Below are 17,229 nucleotides of genomic sequence, written 5' to 3' on the forward strand. Positions count from 1 at the left end.
TTGTTATTTACCAATTCCCAAATTCTATTGTTGTGCCTGATTGGCATAACTATTTGTACCAGTTTCAAATAAGGCTTAGTGCTTCACAGTAACTGAACAGGTAAACTCAACTGTAGTATAAATATCTACAGATTTCTTATTGCTTTACACTGAAAATTTTAACTGACTTACATAAAAATAAACATATACAATTTGTTATATTATTGATATTTTAATATAATGAAACATTATCTAGTTTTTAAACAATAGTAAACTTATCTCTTCAAACATCATTTCTTTGTGGTGGTATATCCTTCCTCGAATCTTTTTAGAAAATATGTAATACAGAATGAATATCCGATCATCTAATAATGCAATAACAAACACAATTTTAACTTCTATAGAGCTATAAATTGAGGGCTTTCTGTTGAACATAAATGTGTGTTCAGTAGCTATGATATGACTTGAAGCAGAGACCTCATTTCAGGACCACCTGAAGGCTGGTATTATCTGATAGGTAATATTTTAACACAACACATCAGCTTTGTCATGTTGTATAAAAGAAAACTAAATCACATATGGTCTCAGCTACTATTTGGTAATACAAATAACATTAATTTTTAATAATTTAATGTTTTTTGTTTATTCTTTGACATTTTTATACATGTGTGCAGTGTATTTCAATCACATCCACCATTCTTTACTGCCTGCCTTCTTCTCTTTCCCTTGAACCATGCCACTTCCACAAACTCCTATTTTTTTTATAACCTACTGAATCGAATTTATTCTGCCCACATGTGCATGGGTTCGGGTCTATTCCTATATGCATGCCTGTGGGTCTATCCACAGAAGAATATACAGTCTATCACAGTAGAGCACCACCCTGATTAAAGATGATTACACCTATAACAGCCAGAAACTGGCATGAATATCACTTTGTACTGACTCCCATTCTTCTTGCAATCCCTACATGATTTTCTACTTTCTAATTTCCATTTTCATTTTTGTCCAATTTATTATTTTTTTACAACTAGTTAAATTAAAATCACATAAGTTAGTAGGAGCATTTAAAATTATAATTATGGTAGAAATAGCATTTGCCAGATACAAATTTGACCCAGTGTTGGTCTGAATTTATTTTTCTTTGTCTTTTCTTTACCCAAACCCTACATATTGAACATACTACTTGAAAGACAAAAACTAGGCCTCGAAATAATGACTAATTTTCCCAGTGTATTAGGCACAGAACCTGCAACTGTTGTCTGTCCGACCAAGGAGTTCATTCCTTGTGCTTGTGTATCAAGAGGATGTATTATTGTATATGTTATGTTACATGAAAAATGGGATTTTGCATATGTAATTAACATTTTCATCAGCAAACTAAAATTTCCCCCTCTGAAATATCGTGTTTGCTAATGTAAACAGAATGGCATCATATGCCATGTTATTCGTGCTGTCTAATTTTAAGTCAACTAGACACAAGCTGGAATCAATTTGACAGAGAATATCCCACACATGATTGGCATGTTGGTAAGCCTATGATGCATATTCTTGAGTGAAGGTCAAAAGGGTGTGATCTAGCCTTCAGTGGATGGTGCCACCCTGGGGTTGGTGGCTCCCACTGCTATAAGAAAATAAGCTGAGCAAGCAGTGGAAAGCAAGCCAGTAAGCAGAATTTTCCAGGCCTTCTGCTTCAGTTCCTGCCTTCAGGTTCCTGCTCTGGCTTCCTGCCCTGACTTCTCTCCATTATGGACTATGAGGTGTAAGAAGAAATAAACCTTTCCCTTCAGGCTTCTTTTGGTCATGGTGTTCTATCACAACAATAGAAACCTGACCAGGACGTCATCATATAAGTCTCTAAAGGGACATTTCACAGCTGATGGAGGAAGGTGGAATGGTAAAATTATAACAGAAAAGAGGCTGGAGAAACCCACATTAAGAAGACATTATGGCTACAGGCATCTTCTAGGAGCCAGGGCCATTATCCTCTTATCCATAGCAAGTAAGAAAAGAAAGATACTGCAAAAAAACGCCAATGAGTAAGAAATTGTGCAGCTTAATTTTGCTACAGAAAAATCAACTGTGTCTCAAAGAATTCCTCTATCACATACAAGAACATTGAGCATCAAATGGAATCCTTTGATAGCAGCACATAAGTGGAGAAGCTACTTCTTAAAATGTGCGCTTTTTCTTTTCTTTTTTTAATGTCTTTTAAAAATATATTTTATTAATTTATTCATATTATATCTCAATATGTGTATTTTTAAATGTTGAAATTAAAATATGTTATTTCCTCCTTCCCTTTCCTCTATCCAAGCTATCCCATGAACCCCTCTTTGCTCTTTGATTTTTTAAAAAGTCACGGTCTTTATTAGTTTATTGTTGATATAAATAGTACACATCAACATAATGCATTATATGTGCATATATACCTCTAAATATATAAACACAACAACCTACTTATCCTCATAAAGTTTCTTGTAGGCATTATTTCAGGGCTTTTAATTAATTTGGGGGCGTTTCTCTGGAGTTGACTATTACGTTCCCAGCATTCTTTAGTTGCCTATAGTTCTCTGTCTGGAGTTAGTTTTTGCAAGTGAGTTGTTTTTCATTATGAATGGTTCATACTTTATATTAGTCAGCTGCATTTTCAGTATTTCCTTTAGCAGAATAAAACTCCAAAGATTTCCTTGAGACCCTGGAAAAAAGTAACCCACAGAGATGTCTGCCAGCAAAGACCTCTGATAAAGCAGCTTCTTCGCGACGATGGCTGTGACTTGCATACTTACTTCAAAACTGGAACTCAATTTCATTTAGAAATTTATAGAGGGCAGCAAACAGTGTTGCATAATGACTCTAAAGTTTCCATCAGCAGGAAGGCTAAGAAGCAACTAGAAAACCGAGTTCAGCGATTATCCCTAGTGTATAAACCTGAAAAGTGTCAATAGAGGAAATTAAGTGACCGTACATCACTTTTCTTAGTAAGCACTGCAGTCACTTCTCCTGCAGCTTTTCAGACAAACTGCTTCTTTCTGGTGCCTGAGCTTTTACCAGGTTCTCAGATTTGGACAGCTCGGAAGAACAAAGGAGAGGCTGATTGTAAAGCTGACCTCATCACAGCGGGCTAATGTAACAGACAAGAATGGGAAAACAGAAGCCAGGTAACAATAACAAACCAGAAAATATTGATTCCAACCCAGCAGCACACTGTTTAATTTAAAAGACAGCTCTTCAGAAAATCCTTTCTTGTGTTGTCAAACAAGCGCTGGATACTGTCTGTCTTTCCAATCATTCCATTAGAAAGACACAAAGGTCAGATGCTCTTGGGTTTCAAACAATCACTAGGGCACAGGGTACATGCAGTTGGATCCCTCTATTCTTATAGACTGCCACTTTTAATTGCTGCCATTTGGAGAAAAGAAAGAGAGAGACGCTTTCTCCTCATGCACTTCACGACTTTCTGCTAATGCAAAACAGATAGATATCTGTGCCCGACAAAGAGTTTTCCTTCAACTTGAAGACTTTCCCCTTCCAAAGTCAGACCTATAGTTACCTTCCCTTTGCTCGGTTGCTATTGTCCTTGGGCTACACATGGAAGACCTGATTGCATGTGACAGATGCAGACAGAAAGCACTGAATTTGAGACTGCCACGAAGAAAGCTTTACGTCCTTTATGTGCCTACTGGGTCTCAGAAGATAGCTGCATTAGGTGATATCCTGACCTCGTAGTAGGGAATGCTAAATAAACAGAGTTATAGAGGATAATTCTGAACTAAAGTCTAAAACTCCACTTTAGCCAGGAATGTTAAGAACAGATATATATTTAAATTACTTCAAGCAAATTACTACCAAGCAGAGCTAGTCCGTTCAAGAGTAAATTAATCATGATTCTTGAGTAAATAATTATGTACTATGGCACCAGAACAGCAAGCAATGTTGATTATTATGGCTCGAATCTAAAATTGCACCTGATAGTTTATGTGCTAAAGGTTGGCTGTGAGCTGATCTCTTCAAGGGCTCTATGTTCTCACAGACTACTTGACTGATGGATTTGAAGATAGGTGGACCCTGACTGGCTGTAGGTCTCCATGGAAGTTATTTGGGGGGAATAAATTTTCATGCCTATACTGCTTTTCTTTTCATGGCTTTGTTTCCCATCTGTACTGAGCAGGACTATTACATCACAGTCTCTCTGTTGAATGAGATCTCCAGGCTAGAAGTATGGAGCTATCCAACTGCAAACATGGACTGAGAAACCTCGAAAACAATGTGCCAAATTCTTTGTATCTATCAAATAGTTGTTTGTTTGATTTTTTCATCATGAATTTTGTTGTCACAATGGAAAACTAAGACAGTGATATTCAGGTAAGAGTGTAACCTTTAATTTATACCCACCTGTACTTTAAGTAGGTAAACATAAACATGCTAAAATCTATTAGCACCGAGAAAGTAATTTTCTCTCAGATACACAAACATAGCAATTGTCTAAATGACCCTCTTCTGTCTGAAACAAGAGTCCATCAAAAAGAGTGGCATTATTCAGAAAGTGAAAGAAAATGAGAAAGGATTCATCTTAATTTTAATTCCAATGGATACTGCTTAAATGGAAAACTTTCATGCCACCAAGTTACAATTCACACAGATCTCTTGTCACATGTGCTTTAAAGTCTTGTCAGAAAATGTACCTAATTTATATGGAGCCCCCTGCAGTCAGTGTCTCTTTGTAGTGTTATTTGTCAAAAGACTGGGGTACTGCTTTAACATATATGCTATGACATATATGTATGTGAGGGGAGCAGTCCATACCTTGCCTTCATATTGTGTTCTATGCTGTGCTCGATTTTCTCTCCTATGCATGTGAAATAATAAACTATATTTTTTTCTTTGATACTTTCAATTTAGAAGTGGCACAAGCAAGAATAAAACTCTTCTTCTGTTAACACATGGTATCCTGTAAAGAGGAAAGGATTTCGCATGAGTTTGTGTGTGTCTGTGTGTGTTTCCTTGTATGGTGGGTAGAGATACAAGAAGGCTATGTAAACAGGAAGGGTTCACATACAGGGAGGCCATACACAAGCAGGGTTTGCTCTGGAAATAGAAGTGCAATGGATATAGTACCTCTGGTTTTGATTCATCATCTTTAATCATATTTCCTTATACCACCTAGCCGATAATTTCTTACTTTAGTTGATCACGCAGCTTTACATTTTATCCGTTAATAAGGCTTTCTAGAATTTGTTCTTTAACCACAACTACTTTTCCGAAGATTATTTTAGAACTAAATGTGATCAGTTTTCATGAAGGGAGTCAAATATCATATGAAGAATCTTCTCTGACATTGTGTATTTTTTAAGGTAAAAAACAAAAATCAAGGACATTCACTACTGTACCTGTGACCTTTAGCTTCTCGGCCCCGATTGTTATCTCATCTTCATCTGCAGAAAACAACACCCGGCCATCTTCACTTGCTCTCACTTCAAACCTTTTACACTGTGCCTCGACAGCCTCGGCTCCTGGAGTCAGAAGGAAGGTTTGAAAATGAAGCTGGTACACTGAACATTATTAGCATATCTGTTTTCTTTTTATAAGCAGAACAGAAATACACTCGTCATCTCGCTCATCCCAGCTGCATGTTTTTACATCTGAACTAACATTTTTCAGGTATTATGTTTTTCAGAGCCTCCCTGATTTCACTCCAAACTAAACTGGCCAAGCCTTTTAGTTCTAAAGGTTGAAGGCTGTTCTAACGTTCTATGGGCTTAGCTGTATAAAAGCTCCCGGCATATCTGCAGGGGAGGCAACGTATGCTTCAATGTCTACTGGAGGCAAAGGTTTGTCATTCATTTCACTTGGCACATGCTTGATACTCAATAAACAGGGCCTCAGCGATTCACATTCGGCAGTGTAAAACACAGTAACCACACTGTTGACTCACTGTGTATTCTAAATTACCAGTCATTTGTGAGTCTTCAGTTACTCCACAGTTCATAGATTTTAGTGTATATATTTTCTTACCCCTTAATGTCAATGAATTAAAAACTTTTGAAACTGCTTTATTTTATTGATTTATTCAGATTACAATTCAATTGTTATCCCATCATTTATATCTTCCCATCCCTCCCTCCCTCCCACTTTCACCCTATTCCCCTCTCCTAGGTCTATGACTGAGGGGGACCTCCTCCCCCACTACATGGTCATAGGCTATCAAATCTCATCTTGGTGGCCTACTTATTCTTTCTTTGAGTGCCACCAGGCCTCCCCACCAAGAAGAGGTGGTCAAATATGTGGTTACTACACTATCCAAGAACAAAATAAGTAGTAAACATCAAACCTCTACTCTGATCTAGCCAATGGACAGGACATTTTCCACAGTTATTTGGAGAGGATGAACTGCCTTAGACATGAACTCTGGTGCAACTGCTTTATTTTTAATAACTGATTGTTTCATATTTCTTGAAATGTATGCAACTTAATGGCTCAAAAGCATAATTCAAAGTTGAAGTAAGGCCTGTTTTCCAAACTAGTGATCAATTATCCTCATCAATCCATCTTCCATATTAGAAGACCACCTTCCATATTAAAAAAAAAAACAATTTGGGAGTTAGAAGTGATGAAACAGATAGATCTAATTGTATCATATGGGTGAGTATCAAATGAGAAAGAAAGGTATTAAACATTAGGAAAGTGTCAAGATGGATTTTTTCTAAGATGTGTTTTTTTTCTTTTGGCTTTTCACCGTTTCATATGGAATTGTGTCTTTCACTTTTGCTCTACAATTGCACCACCTATATTCTGCTAATTCATAAGTAAAACCTAACTCATTCAGGAACAAATGCTTGTCATGCTTGATGCATCTTAATTTTCAATTATTGCTATGCATTATCATGGGAATTTATTTCTATATTTCAATGCCTCCTTCTAGTCTGTAATGTGTTTGTTTTCAGATGACAGATAGTATACAAATGCCAGCTAGTGAAATTTCATTTCTTTCCCACTTTTCATCCATTTTGATTGCCTTCTTCAATCCCAGCTGAATTTATTCCCAATCCTAGCACATAGCCTAATGGAAATTGCATTTTTCATATTGTCATAGTTTTTGAAGAGCATTAAGCAAGTCATGGATTAGAGAGAGCAAGGGCACGACACATGGGAAGGTCTTTGAGGAGAAATTGGAAGGAAAATATGTGATTTATATTTAAAGTATAAAAATATTTTTTGAGAACGGAGTGTACATGAACATTTTCCATTATTTTCACAGACAAGTGTAGTTTTCAACCATCATCAAAGAAACTTTTTTAAACAGTGACTGGAAACCACTCCAAGAAGCAATAATCAATCTGAATCATTTATCCTTTAAAAAAATCTGAATTTACAGAATTTAATGGCAGTATTGAGGCAAACATTGAAGACATATTATCTTTGGTCATCATCTTGATTTTGCAACTATTATTTCAGGGGCTGGTAGTTGTTTGAATGTTTTCATTTAATCATGGTTAAATGAAGGCTTTGCTTTTCGTCATTGCATAGTAGTAACTTAACTAAGAGCTAGTGAAGAGCTTGAGGTCAATCTGTTAGCAAATTTGACTTCTAGGTTTACATATCTTTGTGTTTTCATCTCTCTTCAAGAGAAGGTCACATATTAAGCCTCAATGTTCTAAAAGCTATTATGTGAAAAATTAATATTTATGACATATCAACATCTTCAGATATACTCAATTGCTGAGTTAAATTGATTCATAAGTTGTTTTGACAGCATAGACATGCACTAGATAATTACATACATATGAAGACATTACATGTACTCACAGATTATCAAGAATTTTCTAGGAATAGTGTCTTTATTCAGACAACTATACAAATATTAAAATATTTTACTGCATGTCACACAGGCTATACAAATAAACTATTAGAAATAAGCAATTAGAAGCTTCAGTAGGGTGGTGACTGGCTCTGGCAAAGGGAGTTGAAAATTTAATTCATTAACTTTAGATGAGCAAAGGCAAATAAGCAAATTGCCCAACATTTATGCATGCAGAATAGATGAGATGCATCTAAGCCATAAATTAATGCATGCAAAAATCACCCAAATGAAAAAAACAGATATAAAATTAATACTTCAGACTATACTTTATTCACTATATTAGCATAATTACAGATGGTAAAATTGCAAGCAATTAGCAATGACTTGATAGTAAATAAATGTTTCATATCAGAAAATAATTATATAGCACTATATTTAAATACATTGCTTTTTTCTACAAATGGAGAATAGTAAAAATTTATAATTGGAGACTAATCATTTGTTGGGCCTACCAATGTTTAACATTAATATTTTATATATCATGATGGTGAACTTAGTATATCTGAGCTTGGTTTTGGTTGACTATCATTTGTTTGCTTCTAATATCACATGTTTTTTAAGCAAGCTCCAATTGTCCAAAGGTACAATTGCATTAAGTAAGGGAAAAACTAATAATGCACTACTACTATCTTAACATTTTCTACTTCCAATTGGTAAAATACTAGAGCCTGAAATTTTTCTTTGATAAGAACATCCATGAGTGTTTCAACAATACATTTGTACTTTAGTCTCAAGCCCTAGGATATTCATTAGATAGAGATTTGTGTAGAGAATTTTTTATTTTATTAATTTATTCATCTCAACTGATATCCCATCACTTGTATCCTCCCGTTCCCCCTTCCCTTCCACTTTCACCCTATTCTTGTCCCCTAGGTCTATGACCAAAGGGGACCACCTCCCCCACTATATGGTCATAGGCTATCAAGTCTCATCTTGGCAGCCTGCTTATTCTTTCTCTGAGTGCCACCAGGGTTCCCCACCAAGGGGAAGTGGTCAAATATGGGGCACCAGAGTTCATGTGGAGAATGTCCTGTCCATTGGCTAGATCAGAGGAGGTGTTCATTTGATGTGGGAGTGATGCCAGAAGAGTGAGAAGATTGTCCTAGCCTATGGAATATAGAAAGAAAGAATGCCTCATGATCAGACTTTATACCCACTTTCTCTGGCTAGCTCTTATATTACCCATTATAGACTTTTCTCTAAACTGGCATCTCATTTTAGTAGAATTGGATTTTGAAAACTGTTTCACTTTTGTTATTATTTCAATTTGCTATTACACCCCGAGGATCAATTTTCTCACAATCAACCTCAGCAAGTAAGTGAGTTCAAGATGAGTCTCCATTGGACTACACAGGAGCCTGTCCTCAGTCAAAATCAAACAACAAAGGAAAGAAAAAAAGAAAGAAAAGAGAGAGAGAGAGAGAGAGAGAGAGAGAGAGAGAGAGAGGAGGCGGGAGGACGGTGGAGAATATCTGCTGCTCATACCAATCCTCCATTATTAAAGACTCAGCATGCTTTGGCTGTAATATCTGGATAAGTCAAACAGGAACAAACTAGGGTCACCTCCCTTTGGCTGGTGCTTGTAAAGCCAGAAGGGAATAAACAGGGTTCTGGAAAAGAACTGTCAGTGCCCATTCTGTTGGGTCACTGACTCTCATACTCTACTACCAACATAACTGGCATGGTGCGCCTGTTAATTCAGTTGTGACACAGTTATTATGAGCACAACCAACTGTTTTGTGATTGGACTTTATGTGAATGCCCCAGGAAAGATTTCACTTCTGGTACTGAAAGCTAGGGCAGACGCCCCTAGGTGGGATGGTCAGAACCACCAGTGGAGAAGCAAATGCTACTGTTTTGTTAAATGGGTATCGTGTGCCTGTGAAATTGCCTTGTACACAGTAGCACCTACACTCATAGTGCATGATGGAAGGAAGCTCTTCTATTTCTCTGTTATATCTTGAGTGGGCAGTAGATGCTGCTGAGGCTAACAGTTCAAAAAAGTGCTGAGACTAGGTGATTCTTGCCATGACACAGTGGCTACATACTCAACTATACTTAGAAGAAAAGAATGAATTTTTTATATTACTTTCAAGCCTCATAAAAAAAATGAGAAAGAATGTAAAAGCCCAAGCTATTGGCTGGGCAACACTTTACGAATTCAACAAGTTGTTCTTTTTATAAAGTTAAATGTGTGCATATATTTGTAGTAACAATAATTAAAGAATAAGCAGCCATAAAATTGAGAATGACATGGTAGGGAACACAAGAGCTATTAGAAAAAGGAGAAGGGCAAAGAAAATGATAGAAGTGCAGTATCTACATACAGAGTCCTCAATAAGTGAAAATAAATGAATAAATATATAATCAGAGCAATGTAAAAGCCAGAACAATGGGTAAGAGCATTACGCAATTATTTCCTCTGGACTGAAACATTCTTTCCTGGGGGGAAGGGCCGGTGTCCTAGGACTCAGAACATTAATAACTTTAGAAGCTCAGATACCTCAAGAAATACAAAGAAGCTCAGAAAGTCCCAAGACTCACCAGTCCTGGCTCAAAGGTTAAGTAGGCATCCAAAGATTGCTAGAGAATTGAGACTCTGTAGTGGAGCTGCCTGGAGACATGGCAGTGGTGCAGGGATTCAGATTTCAGGAGCTATCACCCCCGCTGAAGCTTGCTTATTCCTGGCTTACACAGCTGCCTTTGAGTCCTGTAGGCACCTGTATATAAACCCTCACCCATGCTCTTGTAAGGCGGCTTGATAACCTCATTTGCAGAGCTAGACCTGGCAAAATTGTTTCTTTATTTTGCTATCTATGAGTTATTTGGAAAGAATATGCATTCAAAAAGAAGATATTGGAGATCCAAGATGGCGGTGAGCAGTGTGGACTGTGTTTGGAGGCTCTAGTGAACAATTCAGGGAATTGCAAGATTTCTGAGCCAGGAACACCGAGGTCCGAACATCACAGCAGCGGGAGTGCTCCATGGTTCGGAGGGACGAGAGTGCGGAGGACCTGAGTGCCCCTGCACACGGGATGAGCGTGGATTTTCTCTGATCGGAGTGGCAGCGGCAGAGGCAGCAGCACCAGCGGCACCAGCGGCACCAGCAGCGGTGGCTGAGGTTTGCAGCTCATAGCCTTCTGGTGGAGGCAATTGGTGTGGTGGCTGGTGGGAGTTGCAGCGGGAAAGGACACTCGGGGCAGGATTTGGGTCGTGTGGAGTCTTCGGACCCAGACTGGACTCGGCGGACAGTTCGGCCCCAGAGTCCCGGGTACTGGCCCATCCCAGCAAGCAATTCTGCCCAAGGAACTAACTCAGCTTCGGCCACAGCTCCCCTGCTGTGGTGCAGGCGTAGTGGAGCGCTCAGTTCCACCCTAGGCACCACCTCAGCTCAGCGGCAGCTCCCCTGCGGTGACACAGTCTGGGCAGAGCACTTGGTTCCACAAGTGGCACTAACTCAGAGCAGCCGCAGTTCTTCTGCTGTGGCACAGGCTTGGTGGAGCGCTCAGTTCCATCCTAGGCACCGCCTCAGCTCAGCAGCAGCTCCCCTGCAGGGACACAGTCTGGGCGGAGCGCTCCGTTCCACCACTGGCGCTAATTCAGCAGAGCCGCAGTTCTCTTGCTGTGATGCAGCCTGGGCGGAGTGCTCAGATCCAACACCAGCGCTGATTCAGTGCAGCCGCAGTTCTCCTGCTGTGACGCAGGCTGGACAGAGTGCTCGGTTGCACCAGCTCTAAGACTCTTGTTGGACACAGTGTGCAGTTTGAATCCAGAATTCCTGGCTGAGATTGGTGGACAGTTCGGGCCCTGAGTCAATAACTGACCACAGCACATACTTTGGGCCAAAAGGCCCTAGCTGAGCTTGGTGCGTAGTCCCAGCCGAACAATTCTGGCTGGACCCTGTGTGCATTTTGGGCGCAGAATCCCTAGCTGAGCTCGGCAGACAGTTCAGGCCCTGAGAATCTAGCTGAGTTCAGCCCGTGGTTTGGGCCCAGTGTTGCTGGCCGGACTTGGCAGGGAACACAGAAGGCTGTGGATACCTTGGTCTGACCCAACGCTCATTCAGAGACCCAGAGCAATTGCAGGACCCACAGCACAGGGGGGCTGAAGATCACTGGCTGTGAGAGACCAGAACAATAGGGCTAACCTCCTAACATCGACACCAGTGAAGCTTTGAGCTCCCAGCCTAGGGAAATCATGAGAAAACAAGTGAATCTATCATCAGACACCCTCCATCCAACTCTGGAAGCTACCCAACAAAAACAAAGAGGGCAAGATGTCTAAAGGACAGCGAAAAAGCATACGCAAAAAACCCCAAAACAACATGGCATCTCCAGTTTCCAGCTATCCCAAAGAAAACAACCCAGAGAACTCAAATACAACGGAAATACAAGAAAATGACCTCAAATCCTTAGTAATGAGGATGATAATGGAGGAAACAAATAAAATTCGTAATCAAATGCAGGAAGACGCAGACAAACAGGTGAGAGACAGAAAAGAAGCACATAGAGTGGAACTGGAAAAATTGCAGGAAAATGCAAACAACCAGATGAAAGAAATAAATAAAACGGTTCAAGCTCTGAAGACCTATAAAGAGGCAATAGAAGAAACTCAGGAATATACAAAAAATCAGATGAAAGAAATCAAAAAATCAGTTCAAGATCTGAAAATGAAAATGGATTCAATGATAAACACACAGACAGAAGAAAAACAAGAACGTGAGACCTCAGAGAATTAGGCGAGCAACACAGTGGTGAGCTTTTCTAACAGAATCCAAGAGATGGAAGAACGAATCTCAGGTCTAGCAGATCCAATCACAGATCGTGAATCAACCATTAAAGAAAATGTCAAATCTGGAAAACTCCTGACACAAAACATCCAAGAGATTAAGGACACCATGAAAAGAAAAAATTTGAGGATAATAGGCATTGAAGAAAGAGAAGATATCAGACTCCAAGGCCCAGAAACTATTCTCAACAAAATCATAGAAGAAAATTTCCCCAATCTAAAGAAAGAGATGCCTATAAACATACAAGAGGCCTACAGAACACCAAATAGAATTGACCAGAAAAGAAAAACTGCCCGCCACATAATAATCAAAACACAAAACATGCAGAACAAAGAAAAAATATTAAAAGCTGCAAGGGAAAAGGGCCAAATAACATTTAATGGTAAACCTATCAGAATTACACCCGACTTCTCAGCAGAGACCATAAAAGCCAGAAGGGCCTGGACAGAGATCCTGCAAACCCTAAGAGACCACAGATGCCAGGCCAGACTACTTTACCCAGCAAAATTATCAATAACCATTGATGGAGAAAACAAAATATTCCATTACAAAAACAAATTCAAACAGGACCTATCCACAAATCCAGCTTTACAGAAGGTACTAGAAGGAAAACTCTATCCCAAAGAGTCAAGCTACAACCAAAACTACCCAGGAAATAGATAACTATCCCATGGCAAAAACACAACTACACAAACGCTTGACTGGAAACAACATCAAAATTAGGACTCTTAACAGTTACTGGTCATTAATATCTTTCAACATCAATGACCTCAATGCTCCAATAAAAGGACACAGACTAACTGAATGGGTGCATAAACAAGATCCAACATTATTCTGCATTCAAGAAACACATCTCACCCATAATGAAATGCATTACCTCAGGGTAAAAGGTTGGAAAAAAATATTCCAAGCAAATGGTCACAAGAAGCAAGCAGGCATAGACATTTTAGTATCGAACAAAATAGACTTTCAACCAAAGTTAAGCAAAAGGGATGAGGAAGGACACTTCATACTCATCAAAGGTAAAGTCAACCAAGATGACATCACAATTCTGAACATCTATGCCCCTAATACAAGGGCACCCACATTTGTAAAAGATCTCCTAAAAAAGCTTAAACCACACATCGATCCCCACACAATAATAGTGGGAGACTTCAACACCCCACTCTCACTGAAGGATAAGTCATTGAAACAGAAACTAAGCCGAGAAATAACATCAGTAACCAATGCCATGGGTCAAATGGATCTAACAGATATCTATAGAACCTTTCACTCAAACAAGAAAGAATATACCTTCTTCTCTGCACCCCATGGAACCTTCTCCAAAATTGATCACATTGTAGGTCACAAAGCAAGCCTCAATAGATACAAGAGGATTGAAATAATACCTTGTATCTTATCAGATCACCATGCTCTTAGGCTGCAATTCAACAACAACAGAAATAACAAAAAGCATACACGTACGTGGAAACTAAACAACTCTCTGCTAAATGACACCTGGGTCAGAGAAGAAATAAAGAAATAAATCAAGGAGTTTCTGAAATTCAATGAAAATGAAGAAACAACATACCCAAAATTGAGGGATACATTGAAAGCAGTGCTAAGAGGAAAATTCATAGCACTAAGTGCCTTTAAAAAGAAATTGGAAACATCGCACATAAGCATCTTAACGACACAACTGGAAGCCCTAGGAAAAAAAGAAGCAGAAACACTCAAGAGGAGTAGACATCTGGAAATAATCAAACTCAGGGCTGAAATTAACAAGAAACTAAGAAAACAGTCCAAAGAATCAACAAAACCAAGAGCTGGTTCTTTGAGAAAATCAACAAGATAGACAGACCATTAGCCAAACTAACTAAAAGGCAAAGAGACAGTATTGAAATCAACAAAATCAGAAATGAAAAGGGAGACATAACAACAGACACTGAAGAAATTCAAAGAATCATAAGATCCTACTTTGAAGGCATATACGCCACAAAATTTGAAAATCTAAGGGAAATGGACGATTTTCTTGATCAATTTCACTTGCCAAAGTTGAATGAAGAACAGATAAACAAGCTAAATAGTCCCATTTCCCCTACAGAAATAGAAGCAATCATCAATGGTCTCCCAACCAAAAAAAGCCCAGGGCCAGATGGTTTCAGTGCAGAATTCTACCAGACCTTCAAGGGCGAGCTAATACCGATACTGTTCAAGCTACTCCAAAAGATAGAAATGGATGGAACATTACCAAATTCATTCTATAAGGCCATAGTCTCATTGATACCTAAACCTCACAAAGATTCAACAAAGAAAGAGAATTTCAGACCAATTTCTCTTATGAACATCGATGCAAAAATACTAAATAAAATACTTGCAAAACGAATACAGGAACACATCAAAGATATCATTCATCATGACCAAGTAGGCTTCATTCCAGGCATGCAGGGATGGTTTAATATACGGAAATCCATCAATGTAATCCACCATATAAACAAACTGAAAATAAAAAACCACATGATCATCTCTTTGGATGCAGAGAAAGCATTTGATAAAATTCAACACCCATTCATGTTTAAAGTTTTAGAGAGATCGGGGATACAAGGCACTTTCCTCAACATAATAAAGGCTATATACAGCAAGCCAATAGCCAAAATCAAAGTAAATGGTGAGATAATCAAGGAAATTCCTCTAAAATCGAGAACAAGGCAAGGCTGCCCACTTTCTCCATATCTCTTCAATATAGTACTCGAAGTTCTAGCCAGAGCAATAAGACAACAAAAGGAGATCAACGGTATCCAAATGGGAAAGGAAGAAATCAAATTATCCCTATTTGCAGATGATATGATAGTGTACATAAGTGACCCTCAAAATTCCACCAGAGAACTCCTAAAGCTGATAAACACCTTCAGCAAATTGGCTGGATACAAAATTAACTCAAAAAAGTCTGTAGCCTTTCTATACACAAATGACAAGCTTGCAGAAGAAGAAATTAGGAAAACCACACCCTTCACATTAGCCACAAGCAATATAAAATATCTAGGAGTTACCCTAACTAAGCAAGGGAAGGACTTGTTGGAAAAAAATTTCAAAACTCTGAAGAAAGAGATTGAAGATGACCTGAGAAGATGGCATGATCTTCCTTGCTCAGGGATCGGGAGAATTAACATAGTAAAAATGGCCCCCTACCAAAAGTAATCTACAGAATCAACGCAATCCCTATCAAAATACCTACACAATTTTTTAAAGACATTGAAAGTTCAATTCTGAACTTCATATGGAAAAACAAAAAAACCCAGAATAGCTAAAACAATCTTGTACAATATAGGTGCTCCGGAGGAATCTCCATACCTGATCTCAAACTGTACTATAAAGCAATAGTAAGTAAACTTTTATTTAAGTAAGTTCAATCCTGACTTCCTTACCAATTATATGATTATGCAATATCATTTACAGTTTTTTCTCTTTAGTGATCCCTCCAACAAGAGCACATAGTTGTAGTGAATAAAATCCATGACCACTAGTGAGGTCTTCTATTAACGATTTTTTATTTTTTTCCTCTGTGATTTATATTTGTATGGTAAAAGCATCAGATAAAATGAGGTTCTTAAAATAATTTCTATTGGTTTCACACACACATCCAAATCTATCTATCAAATCTATCATCTATCTATCCATCTATCTATCTATCTATCTATCTACCTATCTAGTATATGTGTTTTCATGCTTTATATTTTACATACATTTGCTGATGGGTTTTCAAATAACAAATGGCAATATAGGAGGAAGTGTCAATATTATACCTTAAACATTTAAAAAAATCATCTTGTATAAACATTTTCTTATTATATTTTAAAGAATGTTTTCTCCAAATTATGTGCAGTACAAATCAGTTAGCTGTGATACACTGCAGATATAATCAAGTAATCATGTAATCTTGTAGTATCATTTAAGTTGTAAATACCATATGAACTTATAAAATTATTTGTCTTCATTTTTGAAATTTATTTTGCCCATTCATTGCATAAATATAATGATAAACATTTATAGGGATTCCTAGTAGAGAACTGTGTTCTTAAAAAAGTCAGCAAAGCGTTTCTCTACAAAGGGACTTCCAGTATTTTTTCACTGCCATGCAAGTGTTTTAATGGAATCACAGGGGTAAGCCTACTGTAATTTTTGGATTCTTAGTTTCTAACATATAAATTTTTGTTGCTATTTAACCTAAATGATTGCGAAGTTTCCTGTCTTCCCTTTGAAATACAACTTTTAGTGCTGTAGGAAGTTAACTTAATATTAAAAAAAAGATAAGGTTCAAGGTAAACCACTCTCAAATTGTTTTAAGAACTGAAATCATAACACATTGGTCTTCTGTCAAGTGAATGATAATAAGCTGTGTCTTTGTGAGGTGACTATTCATTGTGTGTGATGTGTTACTAACTGCAAATACAGTTGCTGACGGCCACATGAATTCGTATAGTCCATTGCTATAAAAAAGCACTATTTATGGTTGCCATGGAAAGCACCAAATCCTCTTTCATCTTTAGAAAGTTGATTAGGTAGGGTGTTTTTGATCATAGTTTTCTATCAGAAGGGATGATTTAGTTAGTGAAGCAATGTA

The 17,229-nt window shown here is 38.0% G+C and overlaps 1 protein-coding gene across 1 annotated transcript in view; it reads right to left on the reverse strand.

Annotated features, from left to right (window-relative positions):
• The window catches only part of Sgcz (sarcoglycan zeta), a 916,614-nt gene that overhangs the window by 21,305 nt on the left and 878,080 nt on the right, over positions 1-17,229 (reverse strand). The window contains exon 5 of the mRNA XM_051169531.1: positions 5,370-5,492. Within this exon, the coding sequence (XP_051025488.1) occupies positions 5,370-5,492 (123 nt within the window). The remainder of the gene's footprint in view (positions 1-5,369; positions 5,493-17,229) is intronic.

The sequence above is a fragment of the Acomys russatus genome, chromosome 27 (assembly GCF_903995435.1).
Source record: "Acomys russatus chromosome 27, mAcoRus1.1, whole genome shotgun sequence".
In the NCBI taxonomy this organism is placed as follows: Eukaryota; Metazoa; Chordata; class Mammalia; order Rodentia; family Muridae; genus Acomys; species Acomys russatus.